General features: G+C 55.2%; 1 protein-coding gene across 1 annotated transcript; it reads right to left on the minus strand.

The window, feature by feature from the left end:
- Positions 1-7,145: 7,145 nt before the first annotated feature.
- LOC137760941 (SPOC domain-containing protein 1-like) lies at positions 7,146-14,011 on the minus strand. Its single transcript, XM_068537839.1, has 7 exons — positions 13,949-14,011; positions 12,129-12,254; positions 10,122-10,254; positions 9,741-9,892; positions 9,302-9,451; positions 8,673-8,762; positions 7,146-7,280 (listed from the first exon to the last, which is right to left on the minus strand). Exons 1-7 carry the CDS (start codon positions 14,009-14,011, stop codon positions 7,146-7,148), a joined length of 849 nt encoding a protein of 282 aa, XP_068393940.1.
- Positions 14,012-14,049: the final 38 nt, after the last annotated feature.

Here is a 14,049-nt window from a genome sequence, read left to right on the forward strand (position 1 = left end):
AGAAATAGGGGATGGGGGATACCCTTTCCACTCTTTCCCCTTCTCCCTCAGAGCCCAGACCCACCTTTTCTCCCTTCCCAGCAATTGCATCCCCAGGCCAGGAGGCCAGGAGGCCAGGAGGCCAGGAGGGCAGCCAGGTTATTAGCCTGAAAGTAATGATTTGTTTAACGTCCTTATTGGTTGAATGAGTGAGTGAACAAATGAACAAGTGAAAAACAAAGATTGAATGAATAAAAGTCAAACAGAAGGCTCGATTGACTGACAGAAGGAGGGACTGACAGGCAGATGTTTTGGCTTTGGGGGCCCTCAGATCTGTTTCCTGTCTGCTTTCATTAGATGGTGGGAGGCCGAGGGGGAGTGAGGGCCCTGGCCAGGCGCTCTGCAAGGTCAGCCCTGGCTTTGGCGAGTGGCTCATGCCTTGGGAGGGGGTGCCACTGCCAAGGGCTGCTAAAGGGGGAGTGCCAGACACTGCCTGTGTCTGGGTCCTTCTGTGTCCTGTAGAGGTCTGCGTCTGTGTGGGTGGCTCCGTGTGAATCCCTGTAAATGTGTGTCTCTGCTCAGAAGCTCCTCCCTGCCCAACAGTGAGAGGCCCTGGGGCAGGCCGCATCTGGGTCTCGGGTGGGCAATGGGGGATGTTGGTGAGCCTCATTACCCCCTTATTTACACCGTGCCCCCCTCTGGCAGAGCCAGGCCTCAATGTGCCTGCCTGTCAGCCGGCGGGTTAGCAGTGAGGGAGAATTCTCCTGGGGCCTGGAGGCCTCCGCCATCTGGCCAGACTAGTGTTGGGGGAAGTGGTAGGGGGACCTGTCACTAGCTCCAATATTTTCAGACCTGGGCAGAACTTGGACTCTAATTGTTCAAGTGTCCATGTTTCTCACCAACCTGTCGGTAGGGGGACCTGTCACAGGACAACCCTCTGGGCCCTCGGGCTTGGCACTAAGCTCATCTCAGAGAGGGATGGGAGTGTGGGCACGTGGGAGTGCAGGTGTGTGCGGGCATCGCTGCGTGGGAGCCCGTGTGTGTGATTTTGTGTGTGAGGTGAGACTGTGCGTGGGCAGATAGGTCTGGGTGTGACCGTGAGTAGAATTTTATGTGTTTATATTCATGACTGTCTATGTTTGTGTGTCTGCATGACTGTATCCTTGTGGTCTGGGGTTTCTGTGTATGATGGCGTATGTCCCAGGCTGTGAGCTAAGTGCATGAGTCTTGGGTCTGGGGGTTTTCCATGGGAAGCTCCAAGGTGGAGGCAGGAGTGGGAAGGGCCCGGTGGGAACTGGAGCTGTGGCCTTGCGAGAACGGTGAGCATTCTCAGTGAACTCCTGACTCGGCTTTCAACCAGGAAAAATTAACCTCCAAGTCCACTCCTTTAGAAACTGTTCTCATTTCTCTCCTCCTACCTGGGTGAGGCCCAATGGTGCTGAGTCCCACTAGAGGGGCTGGAAGTCCCTGTGAGGAAAACCAAGGAGTCCTAGAGGATGTTTGACAGTCTCTGAGCCTCGATCCCTGGAGGCAGACCCTGGGATCAGCAGAACTCGCAGGTTCCCCGGGAAGTATCCCATAGAGAATTCCCTCATCTGCCCCAGCACAGGGACAGGACACACATAAAGCCACTTTGAGGTACAGTCACACAGTGACCCAGACCTGGGCACTGACATAGCATCACACATGAACCGGAAACCCACGTGTGTAGTCACAGATCTGCTGCACACAAGCACATGTACCCGTTCCCATGCACACATCACGACACGCGGACACTCATACAGGCACTCAGATGTATAGACACATGCGTGCTTACACACAGGAACATGCCCATACATCGGTAAAACACACTCTTGCAAGGACATACATGCTTAGACTTACATGCACGCATACATGCTTGCATACATGTTCACAAATACTCTGTCCCTTCCTACCCGCACTCCGATTCTCTCAAACCAATGCCCAGCTGCAGCTCTCACCCACTACGCACGACCCTTTGCAAGGTGGGCATCAAAGGAGGGCAAATGCCATATGCATCTGGGACCCTAGGAGTATGGAGCTGTGTGTCCATATAGCCAAACTGTATATGTGTGTAGCTGTGTGTCTATATATCCAAATTGTATATTGTATATGTGAGTGTCACATGGGGTGACACTGGTTGTCTGGTTGTCTGTGTGGCTCTGTCTAAAACAGGGAAGTGTCTGTTTATGACACTGTGGGTATTTTCCTGTGTATGTCTGCGTGTATTTCCGAACGACCAATGTGTAGATCTGTGTTGTGTGAATGCGAGTGTGGGTGACAGTGAAGGATGTGTGTGTCTGTGTGACTGCACTTTGTGGACTATCTCTGTGAGCCTGTCTGTCTACGTTTGTGTATATGCACATTTCCCATGTATATATGACTCTGTGGTCCTGAATCCACAGGCTGGCTGGCCTGACTCCCTCCCTGCAGAGGCTGCAGCCTGGGCGGGGCCAGGAGAGACTGCACTGAATCCCTCAGCCATTGACAGTCGTATTTACAGAGCCCCGAGTAGGACGTAATTGCTTCTATTAATCTTTCTCCGGTTGTTAATTGCTCACTTATCGGGTTGTGTATTATGCTGACTGTTGCTCTTAATTCGCCTCCATAGCTGCAGGTGTTTGCTGCCTTATTAACTGTTAATCGGCGCGGCTAGAGATGGAGACTTAATTGGCCCCCAGAGCGGGACACAAACAGGCCAACTGGGCACTGCCAGGCTCTCAGCCTGTCCGTAGAATCCTTACTTGTGGAGCACAGGTGGCTACTAGGGAAGGAACTGGCTCACTGCCATCCGCTGGCAGACAGTAGTTCTGCAGACAGTGTCAGAGTGACAACGGCAGGGTATGGCCCCCAGGTAATTCCACCTCCTCCAGGAAGCCAACCAACCAATCAGAATCCAGCTTCTATACTCCCTCTTCATCACCAATAACCTTCCTCTACCCAGGACAGGAGCCAATCTCATTTATTTTAATTATCTGAACCTAACTGAGAACTAAGAGACCAACACAGAGTGGAACTGATTCTCCTCCTTTAACACCTGCTCTGCCTCCCCTCTGACCCTAGCAGTCAAGGCTGTTAAGGTTACAGAGACACCAGCAGAAAGGAGGGAGAGAAGGAGCTTCTGCCAGAGCAGGAGGGTAAAGTTAGACCCAGGAAGGACTTCCCAGCTTTTGAAGAGGCTATCTGGAACAATTAGGGTCCAAGTAAGAACAAGAGCTTCCAGGAGATCTACTGCTCCATCCCAGCCACGCTAAAGGGGTACCTCGCAGCCTCTGCCCCAACAGAAAACTCACTTCCTCCATGGCACTGCTACAGAGCTGCAGCAGTGAGAGGGTTCTCCATACTGAGCCCTCCGCCCCAAATCACAGCAGAGGAGTCCCAGTTGTCCACAGTGGGGAACCTGAGGACCAGAAAGGGCAAAGGAGTGGCCCCAGGGTCCCCTAGTCCTCTCTGGTAAAGGCTCAGATATACGGCTCTTCAAGCAAAGTTTCTGCCCTTAGCCTCCTGCTGGACCCTACTCCATCCCAGACATCTCAGTCCTGGAGAGTACTTTCTCGGTCACCTTAGCTCTGGTTCTTAAGTCTCTCAACCTCCCTGCTGCCGTTTTGAGACAGAAATGCAAGGTTTCTGGAAACAGTTGGCCGCTGAGAGAGACAAGGGTGTAAAGGTGTGTGTGGTAGTGGTGGTGATGGGGGTGGTGGTGTCCATGTTTCTCACCAACCTGGCCTCCAGCCTCCAAGAAGGACAAACAGGAAAACTAATAGTCCTCATCCTGTGCCTCGAACCCAGTCTGCCCTGACATCTGGAAGTTCTTCCTGGTGTTTAGTTGTCATGACATGAGCTGCAAAGAAGTCAGTTTGCTTTGGCTGGGGCCTGAGAGGAGCTGGGCTCCACGGAGGGAGGCAGAGAGCTACCACTGAGTGGATACTGTATGCCAAGAGCAGCAAGAAGTGCATGTAAAAGTGGCATCCCACTGAACCCTCACGTAACCTGATGAGTTAGGGATTAGTATCCCTATTCACAGAGAAGGAAACTGAGCCATAGAGAGGACAACTAAACTTGCCCAAGGCCACACAGACAAGAGAGGGCAGAACTGGGATTCCAACCAGGCCTGGCACTGCCCAGTGGGACTGGGTCTTTGGTCAAGGGTACCTGGATAGATTCATCCAAACAGCTCTATGAGGTGACTGGGGGGCCCAGGAACCGGTGGTCACTATTACAGGGCACCCACCCACCCCCAATCTGGGAACATTAATAAGCAAAACACTCACGCATGCGCGGCCCACGTGCCCATCAGGCGGGATGAGAGAGAAGCAAACGGAACTGTCCAGGGATACTTGCCCAAACAAGTTCCGGCTCCGCCTCTATGTTAATGACATGCAGATATATGTAAATTTGCACACGCAACCGCTCAAACCTTTGGGAGCAATGGGGTGACACTGGAGCGGTTGCTATGGAAACCCCAAAGCGACCCTCCCTCCCCCTACCGCACAAGCAAACGCGTAGGCACGTGCACAAGGACCCAGGGTTCCTCGCTCCAGAGCCCAGAGGATAACGGAGTCGCGGAGGGTGTGACCGGAAGGACCCTCCGATACGGCGTCCTGCCCAGGGGAAGCTGAAGCCCGCAGAAAGTCGCGGGGAGAGCAGCGTCGACGGCCGCCTTCCATTAAACCGAGGGAAGTTAGCTGGCCCTTCGGGTCCCCTGATACGCCTACTCCGGCCAAGCACCGTGAGCCCCGCCCAGCGTTGCTTAGCAACCCCGAGCCCAGCAACCTCCGGTCACGCCCCCTAGCAACAGCTCGCCTAATCCGCGCTCCTGGCCTCCTGTGCCAAAGGAAAGGCAAGGGGCTTGTGGACTAGAGCCAAAAGGTGGGTGAAGGTCATGCTCTCCAGCCCCCAACCTCGAAGCAGGCTGAGGATTTCGGGGCTCACCTATAGCCCTCTCTGCGGGGCGAGGTGCCAGAGGGCCGCATGATCACTCCCATTTACAGAGGGGAAAACTGACGCTCCGAAAGGAAGTCCCAGCCCAGAGTACGGAGCTTTTTCTTCCCTGAGTGCTCGGGAAGGCAGCAAACGGTCTCCCGTCTCCCTGGGAGGAAGTCCTGGGCTTGGAGGGAGGGGGCGCATAGCCGTCCCCCAACTGCCCTGTGTTAAGAAAATGACCCAAGTTGCTGCCGACTTAAGAGTCAAGCCGCAGGTTGCAGGTAATTTGGGTAATTTGCATATAGCACTGAGGCCCTCACAAGGCCCTCGGAGCTTCCCCCCTCCCCGGTTCACCTGTCCCGTCCCCCCTCCTTGTCCCACCCCCGGCACCCCACCCCACCCCCACACACGCCCCCAATCCCTACGGCTAAATTCCCACACTTCGTCCCGCCTCCAGCTTGGCCTCCAGTCCTGCCAGCCCCGACCTCCATCCCAAGGCCTAGGGCCCCCTCTGCTGTCGGCCGCGGGTAGGGCAGCACCACAGCTCATGGGGCAGAGAAGTGGGACTCCCCCAACTATTGCCCCATCTTCCCCAGCCCAGGGCGAGGCTGGTACATGGGTAGGCCTCAGAGAAGGGGTGGGAAGAGATACACCCCTTCAGGCCGGGGCAGGGGTGAACGGTGGGGTCCTGCCAGAAGTTCTCTCCTCCAAGCCAGGCCCTGCTTCTGGACCCTGGGTTAGGTAGCGAGGAGGCAGTTAGTTCCCATGGCAATGCCTAGACTCAGCTCTCCGGAGGTACACACACACTGAGATGCCTTACAACTGTAGCTGCGGTTAAGAGCTCACTCCAGGCCCCAGGCAAAACAGCACCATCCTGCCCTATAACACCAGCCTCCAACCCCATCCTGAATGTCCACCCGCAACCCCGCACCAGGCCAAGGCCCTTGGCTTTCTCCAGTATCAGTCCCCAGGAGCGGGCAAGAGGAACAGAGAGGACACATCCTATTTGGACCTCCCAACTTCCTCAACAGAGACCCACACACAGACATATGGTCACAGGCATGCGCACACACAGAGACCCTCAGACACACACAGAGATGCGTAGGGATTATGGCGGTAACCCCCAACTATCCAAAGGAAAAAGTCTTGGTAACTGAAAAATTTTAAATCCATTGCAACTTGCTCTCCTTTTCCTCTCTAACAATCTCTAAGTGTCTATGCCCCTTCCAAAGCCTCGTTTTTCTCTCTCTCCCCAACCTAGTGCTGCCTTCTCTCCCATCACTTCTTCCACCCAGTTCAAAATACTTGCAAAATGCTTCCAGAGCCCACCATGGCAACAACTGAACCCTGGTGCACAGTGATGGTTAAGGACCTCAGACAAGCAGCTGGCAAGGCTGCCCCCTCCATCCCTAACACTTTAGCTCTGCTGTATCTGTGCACAGAAACTCCCAGACACACCCACCCCAACCCACATGTGGCCAGGCCCAGGGTCCCTCCTGTCCAGCCAACACATGCAGTCTCAACTTTGCCAAATTCTTTACTAAACCAAAAATCAACACAAAGCAAACTGCAGAACAGGAAATTCAAACAGCTGACCGTCCCCTTCCTCTGCCCCTGTTGCTCTTTCTGGAGCACCTTAGGGTTCAGCACTGGTTAGGGAATTAAAGCCCCTCTTTTGGTGGGTAATGAGGGTAAGGTCTCTCCAGGAGGGGGACACTCAGAGCCAGCTCCATCTGTAGACCCCAAAGAGGAGTCAAGGGCTGGGCCAGGGGGCTCTGGAGCTGCAGGGGACTGGCAGAGGAGGCCAAGAATCCCAGGGGCTGCAGGAGGCTGGGCAGGAGGTCGGGGAAGTTGCTCCTGGCCTAGGGACCTCAGTGAGGCTTGGAGCTGGTGGCTCATGGCCACCAGGGATTTGAGATGCTGGAGCAGGGCTTGGTGGGGACAGGAAGCCCTGTGGAGGTGCTGGTCATGGCCAGCTGGTGAAGCTGAATAGGGATGCCAGGACTGGTACCAGCCTGGGTTTGGAGGCCGTTGCCCTCGCCCAGGACCCTGCCAGGTCTCAGGCTCTCCCCACAGTCTCCCCCTGCCTCTGGGAGGCCTCTGCCAAGCACAGATTCCCCTTGGGGCCAGGCTGCCTTTGCCCTGGCCCTGCTGCAGGGCACCCACCGGGGAAGGGGAGCCCTTCAGGGCTACGTCTGGCCCCCTGGCCTCTGGCTGGTAGTATCTTATCTCCACTTTTCTGCTGAAGGAGAGCATTTTGCGAACCTTCCCCCCGAAGGGGCTGGACTCTGCTGTGTCCAGAAGCCCTGCCTTGGGGAGCAGCACCGCCAGCAACAGGCTTGAGTGAGTGGCTTCCAGGCCTGGAGAAAGAGGGGGAAAGAGACCAAAGGCTTGGACGGAGAGAACTCATAGCCCCCAGAAGCTGCATTCTGGCTGTGGCAAGAGGTCTGGAGGTTAGACCCCAAGAAGAGCTTTCCAGTAGTGAGATGGGGCCCATGAGATGCTGGGAAAGTAAGTAGGAGGGTGTAAGATTTGCTCTCACAGTGTGTGAAAGGGTTCACTTGGCTGAGACTGGGGCATGGATGGTTTAATCTCAAGACTGTATGATTCAGTCTACCACACTGTCCCCAGGACAGGCAGCCCAGAAAGATCAAACACTACTCAGCAACAGGTACAGTCCACCCCTTGATACCCCCTCCAGCCCCCTCCCATGCTTTCCTGGATCCACGCCCTGGAGGCTATCCAGGCACAAAAGCCAAGCTTGGCCCAGGATAGCTGTGGTGAAAACATCTCTCCTTCCTCTTTTATTTAGGTCCTAATTTCAGCCAGTTGGTGGTCCTGCCTCTGTTCTGCTATGCTGGGGTCAAATGTGACTGGTTTCTCATCAAGGTGCCTGATTGGTGAGGCTGTATGTGTGGTGGTTGGGAGGCCAGTTTCTGCTACTGACTGGCTCTGTGACTCTGGACAAGTCACTTGCTTTCTCCCTACCTCAGTTTCCTCATCTATGAAGTGAAAAAATTAATAGCACCATCCTGAAGGGGTTATTTTGAGGACTAACTGAATTAATATAAGTAAAGCTTTCAGAATGTTTGTCTGGCACATAGTAAACAATATACAAGTCTGAGCTCTTCCTGTTTTTGTTCTCACATTTGCCCGTCTCAGAAGTTCCCTTCTGAGATGTGCCTGCCTCCATGGAGACAGGGGTGACTGTGTCTACAACGCCTGTCTGGTCACCATGTGAGGGGAGGCAGGGTCTGGGATGGGCATCGGGCACTCACCTGGGCCTCCAAGAGGGCGCAGCCTGGAGGGCAGGGGCTGGAAGGCAGGCAGGGGCAGCAGGACCACCCCCACCTGCTCCACAGCTGCCAGGCCATGGCGCTGCTTGTCATTGAGGTAGGAATAGAGCAGGTGGCAATTCTGGGTGTCCCGAGAGCCCTGTGGGCACAGTCTGACCACGCAGACGTCCTGAGGTTGCAGGAAGGAGAGCAGATTTAGGAACAGTCATTCTTTGCTCCTGTGAACACCCCTGGTCTCATCTGAACCTCTGAGAACGCTGTGAGGAAGAGTGGCCCCATTTTCCCAAGGTGGAAACAGAGGGACTTGCCCAGGGTCACACAGTGAGTCTGCAGTCACAGTGGGAACTGGACCCGGATATCTTAAACCAGGCCTCTGCTCCAGAGCTGGAGCGAAAGAGCTCAGGGCTGGGGATATGGTGCTAGGAGAAGAGGTGGTGCCCAAGGGTGGGTGGTTACCTTGGCCTCGGCTGGGCAGATGCTGGCCAGAAAGTCCCAGACAGCACTGGGGGGGATGCAGCCTGCGGAGCGGATCACCTGGGGCAGGGCCTGGGGACAGGTAGGAGGCCAGTCAGCCTCCCAGCTTCCCACCCACTTAAGGCAGACTCAATACTGGCTACCCGGAAGCCACAGCCTGTGGCCAAGAGGATTGACAGGCAGTATATCAGGAGCCCCAGTGGCTGCTGGAAAGCCCTAACTACCCCTGGAGGCCTACAGCCTGTCCTGGCCAATCTCCTCCACTTCTCAGAAGCCCCTTACTCCCTCCTCTAACCCCCTACCCTCATCCAACACTTAGCTGATCATTCACTCACTCAACAATAACTCCTAAAACCCTTCTCTGGGCCAGGAGGCACCAGACCCTTTTCCTGGGTCCTTCCTGCTTTATACCTTGGGTTATAGGGAGTCCTTTGCCCATGTGTCTCTGCAGGAGTGGGGCTGCATCTAGCCTAGCACAGGGCCAAGCACAGAGAGGGAGCCAATGACTTGTTTCAGAAGGAGTGAGTGGGTGAATGAATGAATGGGGGTGTGTGTAGCTGACTGGGCTGGTCAGGGTGCAAGGGAGTCTCCGGCAAGCAGGGCAGGAGTACCCGGATGAGCCGAAAGCTGTGCCCCGAGACCAGCTGGGCCTTGACCTGGAACCGCTTAATGGAGAACATGTCCAGAGACCCCTCCCAGGGCGGCTGGCTGGGCAGGGCTTTTGTGGACCCAGCAGGCATCTGGAGCCTAGAGGGAGGGACAGAGAGAACAGGGCCAGGTGAACAGGTCACCAGGGCTTCCCCAGCAGCTCCTTAGTTTTCAGAGAAGGTCCTGTGTCCCCACTGTGGGTGCTGGAACACTGGTCCAAACATGGCCTTATGTGGTGGAGACCAGTAGGCAGGGATGATTAGTTCCATTGCACAGATGGGGAAACTGAGGCCCACACAAGAGGCAGGATTTGCCTAAGGCCATATGGAAAAACCCACCCTGTGTCTGCTGCCTCCCCCACCAACCCTGCCGGTTGCCCACCTCCTTGCCCACTGCCCCATACCTGTCCTTGGGATCCGTGGGAGGCTTCTCCTTGGTTTGGGGCACCTCTGGAGAGGACATAGGGACTAGGCTTGGGGCTCTCTGGAAATCATCATCCCCCATCCTCCTGGTGGCTATGAAGGAGGCTGGCTGCTCACACAAGGGCTTCCAGTCTGCAAAGCGGAGAGGCAGGAGCTAAAACGCGGGCCGGCAGCTAGGCTGAAGCCAGCCCAGGGCATTAGAAATGGAGTTTGAACCAGGTCCTTTTTGAGGTGACCTGGAACACGGGTACCCCCGCCCCACCACCGTCCCCCCAAGCCATGAATCCCTGTTGCCGCTGAACCCCACACTCAGCCCCGGCCTGCCCACCACCCCTGTGCCCCTCCTGTGTCTCCCTCCCACCCATGCAGATGCGGCAGCTGGGGTCTAGGAAGTGGTGCTCGTGCTGCTCTGTGGTGTCCTCGTGCTGCTCCGTGGTGCCCTTCGACATGGCAGGCAGGGCCAGTGGGTCGCCGTCTATGGACACCATGGGTCCCTGAGAGGCAAAGGAGGAGAGAGGGGTGGGCTGGGAAGGCGGCTGGGGAGGTCAGCAGCCCTCCATGAGTAGGGGGCCCTCAGGGCTGTGGTTTTATTTTTCTAAATAATATATTCTTTAATTACAAAAGTATCGTGAACTTGTTACAGAAAATTTAGAAAATACAGAAAATTTGAAAATAAAAAAAAAAAAAAATCACCCCTTGTCCCACCACTCAGAAACAACTGTTGATATTCTGGGTATCCCTTTATAATAGTTTATCTATACACAGAGTTTTTGGGGGTCCTTTTGTGGTTCATGTGTCCAGGAACCACAGCAAAGTTATCTGCCATGTTATACCGTCCCTGTAGACACTGCACTGATGGGGTGGGCTGGAGTGTACGCATCACCTCTGCTGCTAGACAATCAGGTCGTTCCCAGGCTTTCACTGTAACAAATAACACTGAGGACATCCTTATGCTGCAAGTATTTTCCTAAACTTTCAATTATCTCCTTAGGACGAGTTCTCAGAAGCAGATGACAGAATTGGGGAGAATGAACGTTTTTAAGAACCTTGATGCCCAATGCCAAATCACCCTTTTTTCCTCATAATAGAAACAGCTTTAAACACACAACAAACATTGCTTCAGGAAGATTTGAAAAGATCTTGAAACTCTCACTCTTGCCTTAAAACCACCTCCAGAGCAGTGACAAGGCACAGGCTTTGGAGTCAGAGAGCCTGGGTTCCAGTCTCCCCCACTGCCAACTAAGTGACCTTGGGCAAACGGTTTCAGGTGCCTCACCCAGGAAACTGGCATCACCCATCTTGTAGGTTATATCGTGAGGTTTGAATGAGGCATTGTTTGTAAAAGTGGCACATAGTAGGTGTTCAATCGGAAGAAATGTTGTTATTCTGTGTTATCTTCCCCTCCCCTACTCTGCCGCCCCTTCTCTCTTCCATCTCTCTCTGGCTCCTCCCCCTACATTTACATTCAATTTACTCAGGGAATACAGGTTGGTTTGGGTTGGGGAGCAGCCACGCCCTCTTAGGGCTCCTCTCCGCACAGCCAGGAGGTCTGGTTGTTGGCCTGGATACTGGTGAGGGAGAGCAGGGATTTTTGTCGGTCAAGGTCACTGCCATTTCCCCAGCGAACGTGGCTCAAGGGACCCTGCGCTCCCCCATCCTGGACACACAGCTGATTAGACCGGGGTGAACATCTGACCCACAGGACACCCAACCAAAGCCAGAGCAGCCTTCTCCTGAGAGTGACTGAAGTGAGCCAAGGGGGGGCGCTCTGATTGGCTGCAGGAGGCTGAGGGGATGGGTTCATTGATTCGAGGGCTGCTGAGCCATCCTGTTGAGCCATGTGCAAGGAGGAGGAGCCAAGGGGGAGGAAGAAGCAGGATGGACAGGAAGATGGGGCAGATCCCCCACAAAAAAAAGGACACTCTGCACAGACTGCTCTGGACTCCAGGTGGTACCCTGCCGGAGCAAGGTACCTTGAATAGAGCAAGTCTCTGCTCCTTACATCCAAAAAGTCCCTGCCTCAAACAGTGTGTCCCTCCTGCTTCCCAACCCGGGATCTGGTCGGAATGCCTGAGCTCAGGGGGAACTGTGGAGATAGGACTCACTACTACTCACATGAGGTGCCCTGGGGTTAGGCCACAAGGAGGGGGAGCAGCACTGAGAAGGTGCGGACAGGCCCGGCGCCGGCGTTTGTCTCACCCCATGCTCACCCAGACCCTGTGCGGCGACCATCATCCCCCTATTTACGATGAAGACCGTAGGCCTCAGCGTAGTCAGATGACTTGCCCAAGGCCACACAGCTGGTGAGGTGAGGGGTGGGATCCGAGGGCACAGGCCCTGCCTGGCACCACGTCAGGCTCCCACTTACCACCAGATCCTCCAGGGTCAGCATCTGGTCCATGTCCCGCAGGATTTCGACTTCCCCCTTGTGGGTCAGTTTGGAGGCCGGGAGGCTGCACGGCTCCTTCTGTAGCTGCTCAATCATCTCCAGGCTCTGAGGGGCGGGGCAGCCCCAGCTCAGCCAGGGTTGGAGGACTTTGGCCACCAAGAGCCCAAGTGCTCCCTCTCCTCCCTTGAGGCCCCTCCGCTGCGGCTCCCCTTCCGTGCCAGCCCTCTCCCTTCCTCCACGTCTCTGCTTCTGCCAGTCCCTCACCTGGAGACCCCCCACCATCTGCCTCGCCTCTCCATTTTCCACTCATTCACCCTCCAACTCAAACCCGGCCTCCCCCAGGAAGCCTTCTTGAACTTCGCCTTCTCGCATGAGTCAAATCTGCCCCTGACCGTATCCCACCCACCCTCTGCCTGGGGAAGAGTGTGGGGTAGTTGAAAGAGCACAGGCTCTAGAGCACCAGCTGTCATTAATAAAGACCCACAAGATGGTGTGGCCCTGGGCAAGCCCTTCATTGCTCTAAGCTTTAGTTGATCTGTTCTCTAGAAATGAAATTAAGAGCATCATATTAAACAGCTTATGTTGAGTGCTTAGCCTGGAGCCTGGCTCATAGTAAATGCTACTTGTGATTCTTATTGTTGATCAGTGTCATCCTATCTGAAACGATTCCTGAAAGCCTGTCTCTTCCTTTCTAACAACCCCTGGAGGACAGAAGCCGTGTCCTCCCAGCAGGGTTGGCTTCGTGGGCATGGGCTCCATGCAGTAGCCCAGGGCCCTGCGCCTAGAAGGGCCCCATGCTAAATACTGCCGTCATCTTGAAATTCTTTTTTTTTTTTTTCTTGGCCGCACTGCCGGCATGCGAGATCTTAGTTCCCCGACCAGGAATCGAACAAGTGCCCCCTGCAGTGGAAGCACAGAGTCTTAACCACTGGACCGCCAGGGAAGTCCCTGAAATTCTTAATCGTTGAACAAAGCACCCGCATTTTCATTCTGCACTGGCTCCACAATTTACATAGCTGGTCCTGGTTGCCCACAGTGCCCGGACAGAAGCTCAGAGTGGACAGATGCTCCTAATGGATTCCAGTTATTAATTCTAACCAGCCCAGTGTCTGTCAGAACAAGGGCATTAGAGCCCCAGCCCATCCCACGGGCGATCAGTCCCTCCCTTTCTCACTGGGGCACCAACAAACATTATGCAAGCATCTCCTGAAGCTGGCTCAGTGCCCACACCTTCCCTGCCCCTGTGCAGTTCCCTGGGAGGGAGAGACCCACGGACGCAGGGTGTATGGGGGTGTATCTGTGAACTGCTGGAGGCTGTGGGGTTCCTCACTCCGCCTGGGGCACTAGGAAGACTTCCAGCCTTTTCTGGAACTTCTGGGACTGGGACTGGGACTGGAGCAGGGGCATCACACTGGGTCTGCACCCCGTGGATGGCGGATGACAGTCCTGGATTCTAGACTCTGGGCCAACATCCCCAGTCCCCCCACCCACCAGCCCAGCTCCATAGAAAAGCAAGTGGAAGACGACACCCCCGGGGGCGTCACCTCTCTACTGAGCTCTCCATCTCCAATCCCCTTCATTTCTGCCCCTTTTCCCTTTTTTTTGGTGGGGAGAGTCTCTCTGACTCTCTCCCTGTCTGCCTGATCTTCCTGTTCCCTCGTTTCTGTTTCTGTCTGTCCTGTGCTCCCCTGTCTCATCACCTTCCTCCTCACTCTTTGTCTCTGTCTCTCCCGCTCCATCCTTGGGCCTCCCCCTCCCCAAACCTCTTCTCCATGTCCTGACTTGACCCAACAGCTCACCCTCTTCTCCTCCTGGTCCCGCCAGCGGGCCAGCTCTTGGGGGGCCAGCTGGATCGAGCTCATCCGCACCAGGCCGTGGGGGCTGACGTCTCCGTGAACCA

This window comes from Eschrichtius robustus, chromosome 3 (genome assembly GCF_028021215.1).
Source record: "Eschrichtius robustus isolate mEscRob2 chromosome 3, mEscRob2.pri, whole genome shotgun sequence".
NCBI lineage: Eukaryota > Metazoa > Chordata > Mammalia > Artiodactyla > Eschrichtiidae > Eschrichtius > Eschrichtius robustus.

Bases quoted from the DNA above. Each gene is read 5' to 3' on its own strand.
- LOC137760941 (XM_068537839.1), bottom strand. From the start codon at position 14,011: ATGAGCTCGATCCAGCTGGCCCCCCAAGAGCTGGCCCGCTGGCGGGAC. The intron at 10,255-12,128 runs GTAAGTGGGAGC...TTTGCCTCTCAG, and splicing joins TGACCCTGGAGGATCTGGTG to GGACCCATGGTGTCCATAGA. The intron at 9,452-9,740 runs TATGGGGCAGTG...CCTGTTCTCTCT, and splicing joins CCACGGATCCCAAGGACAGG to GTCCCTCCCTCTAGGCTCCA.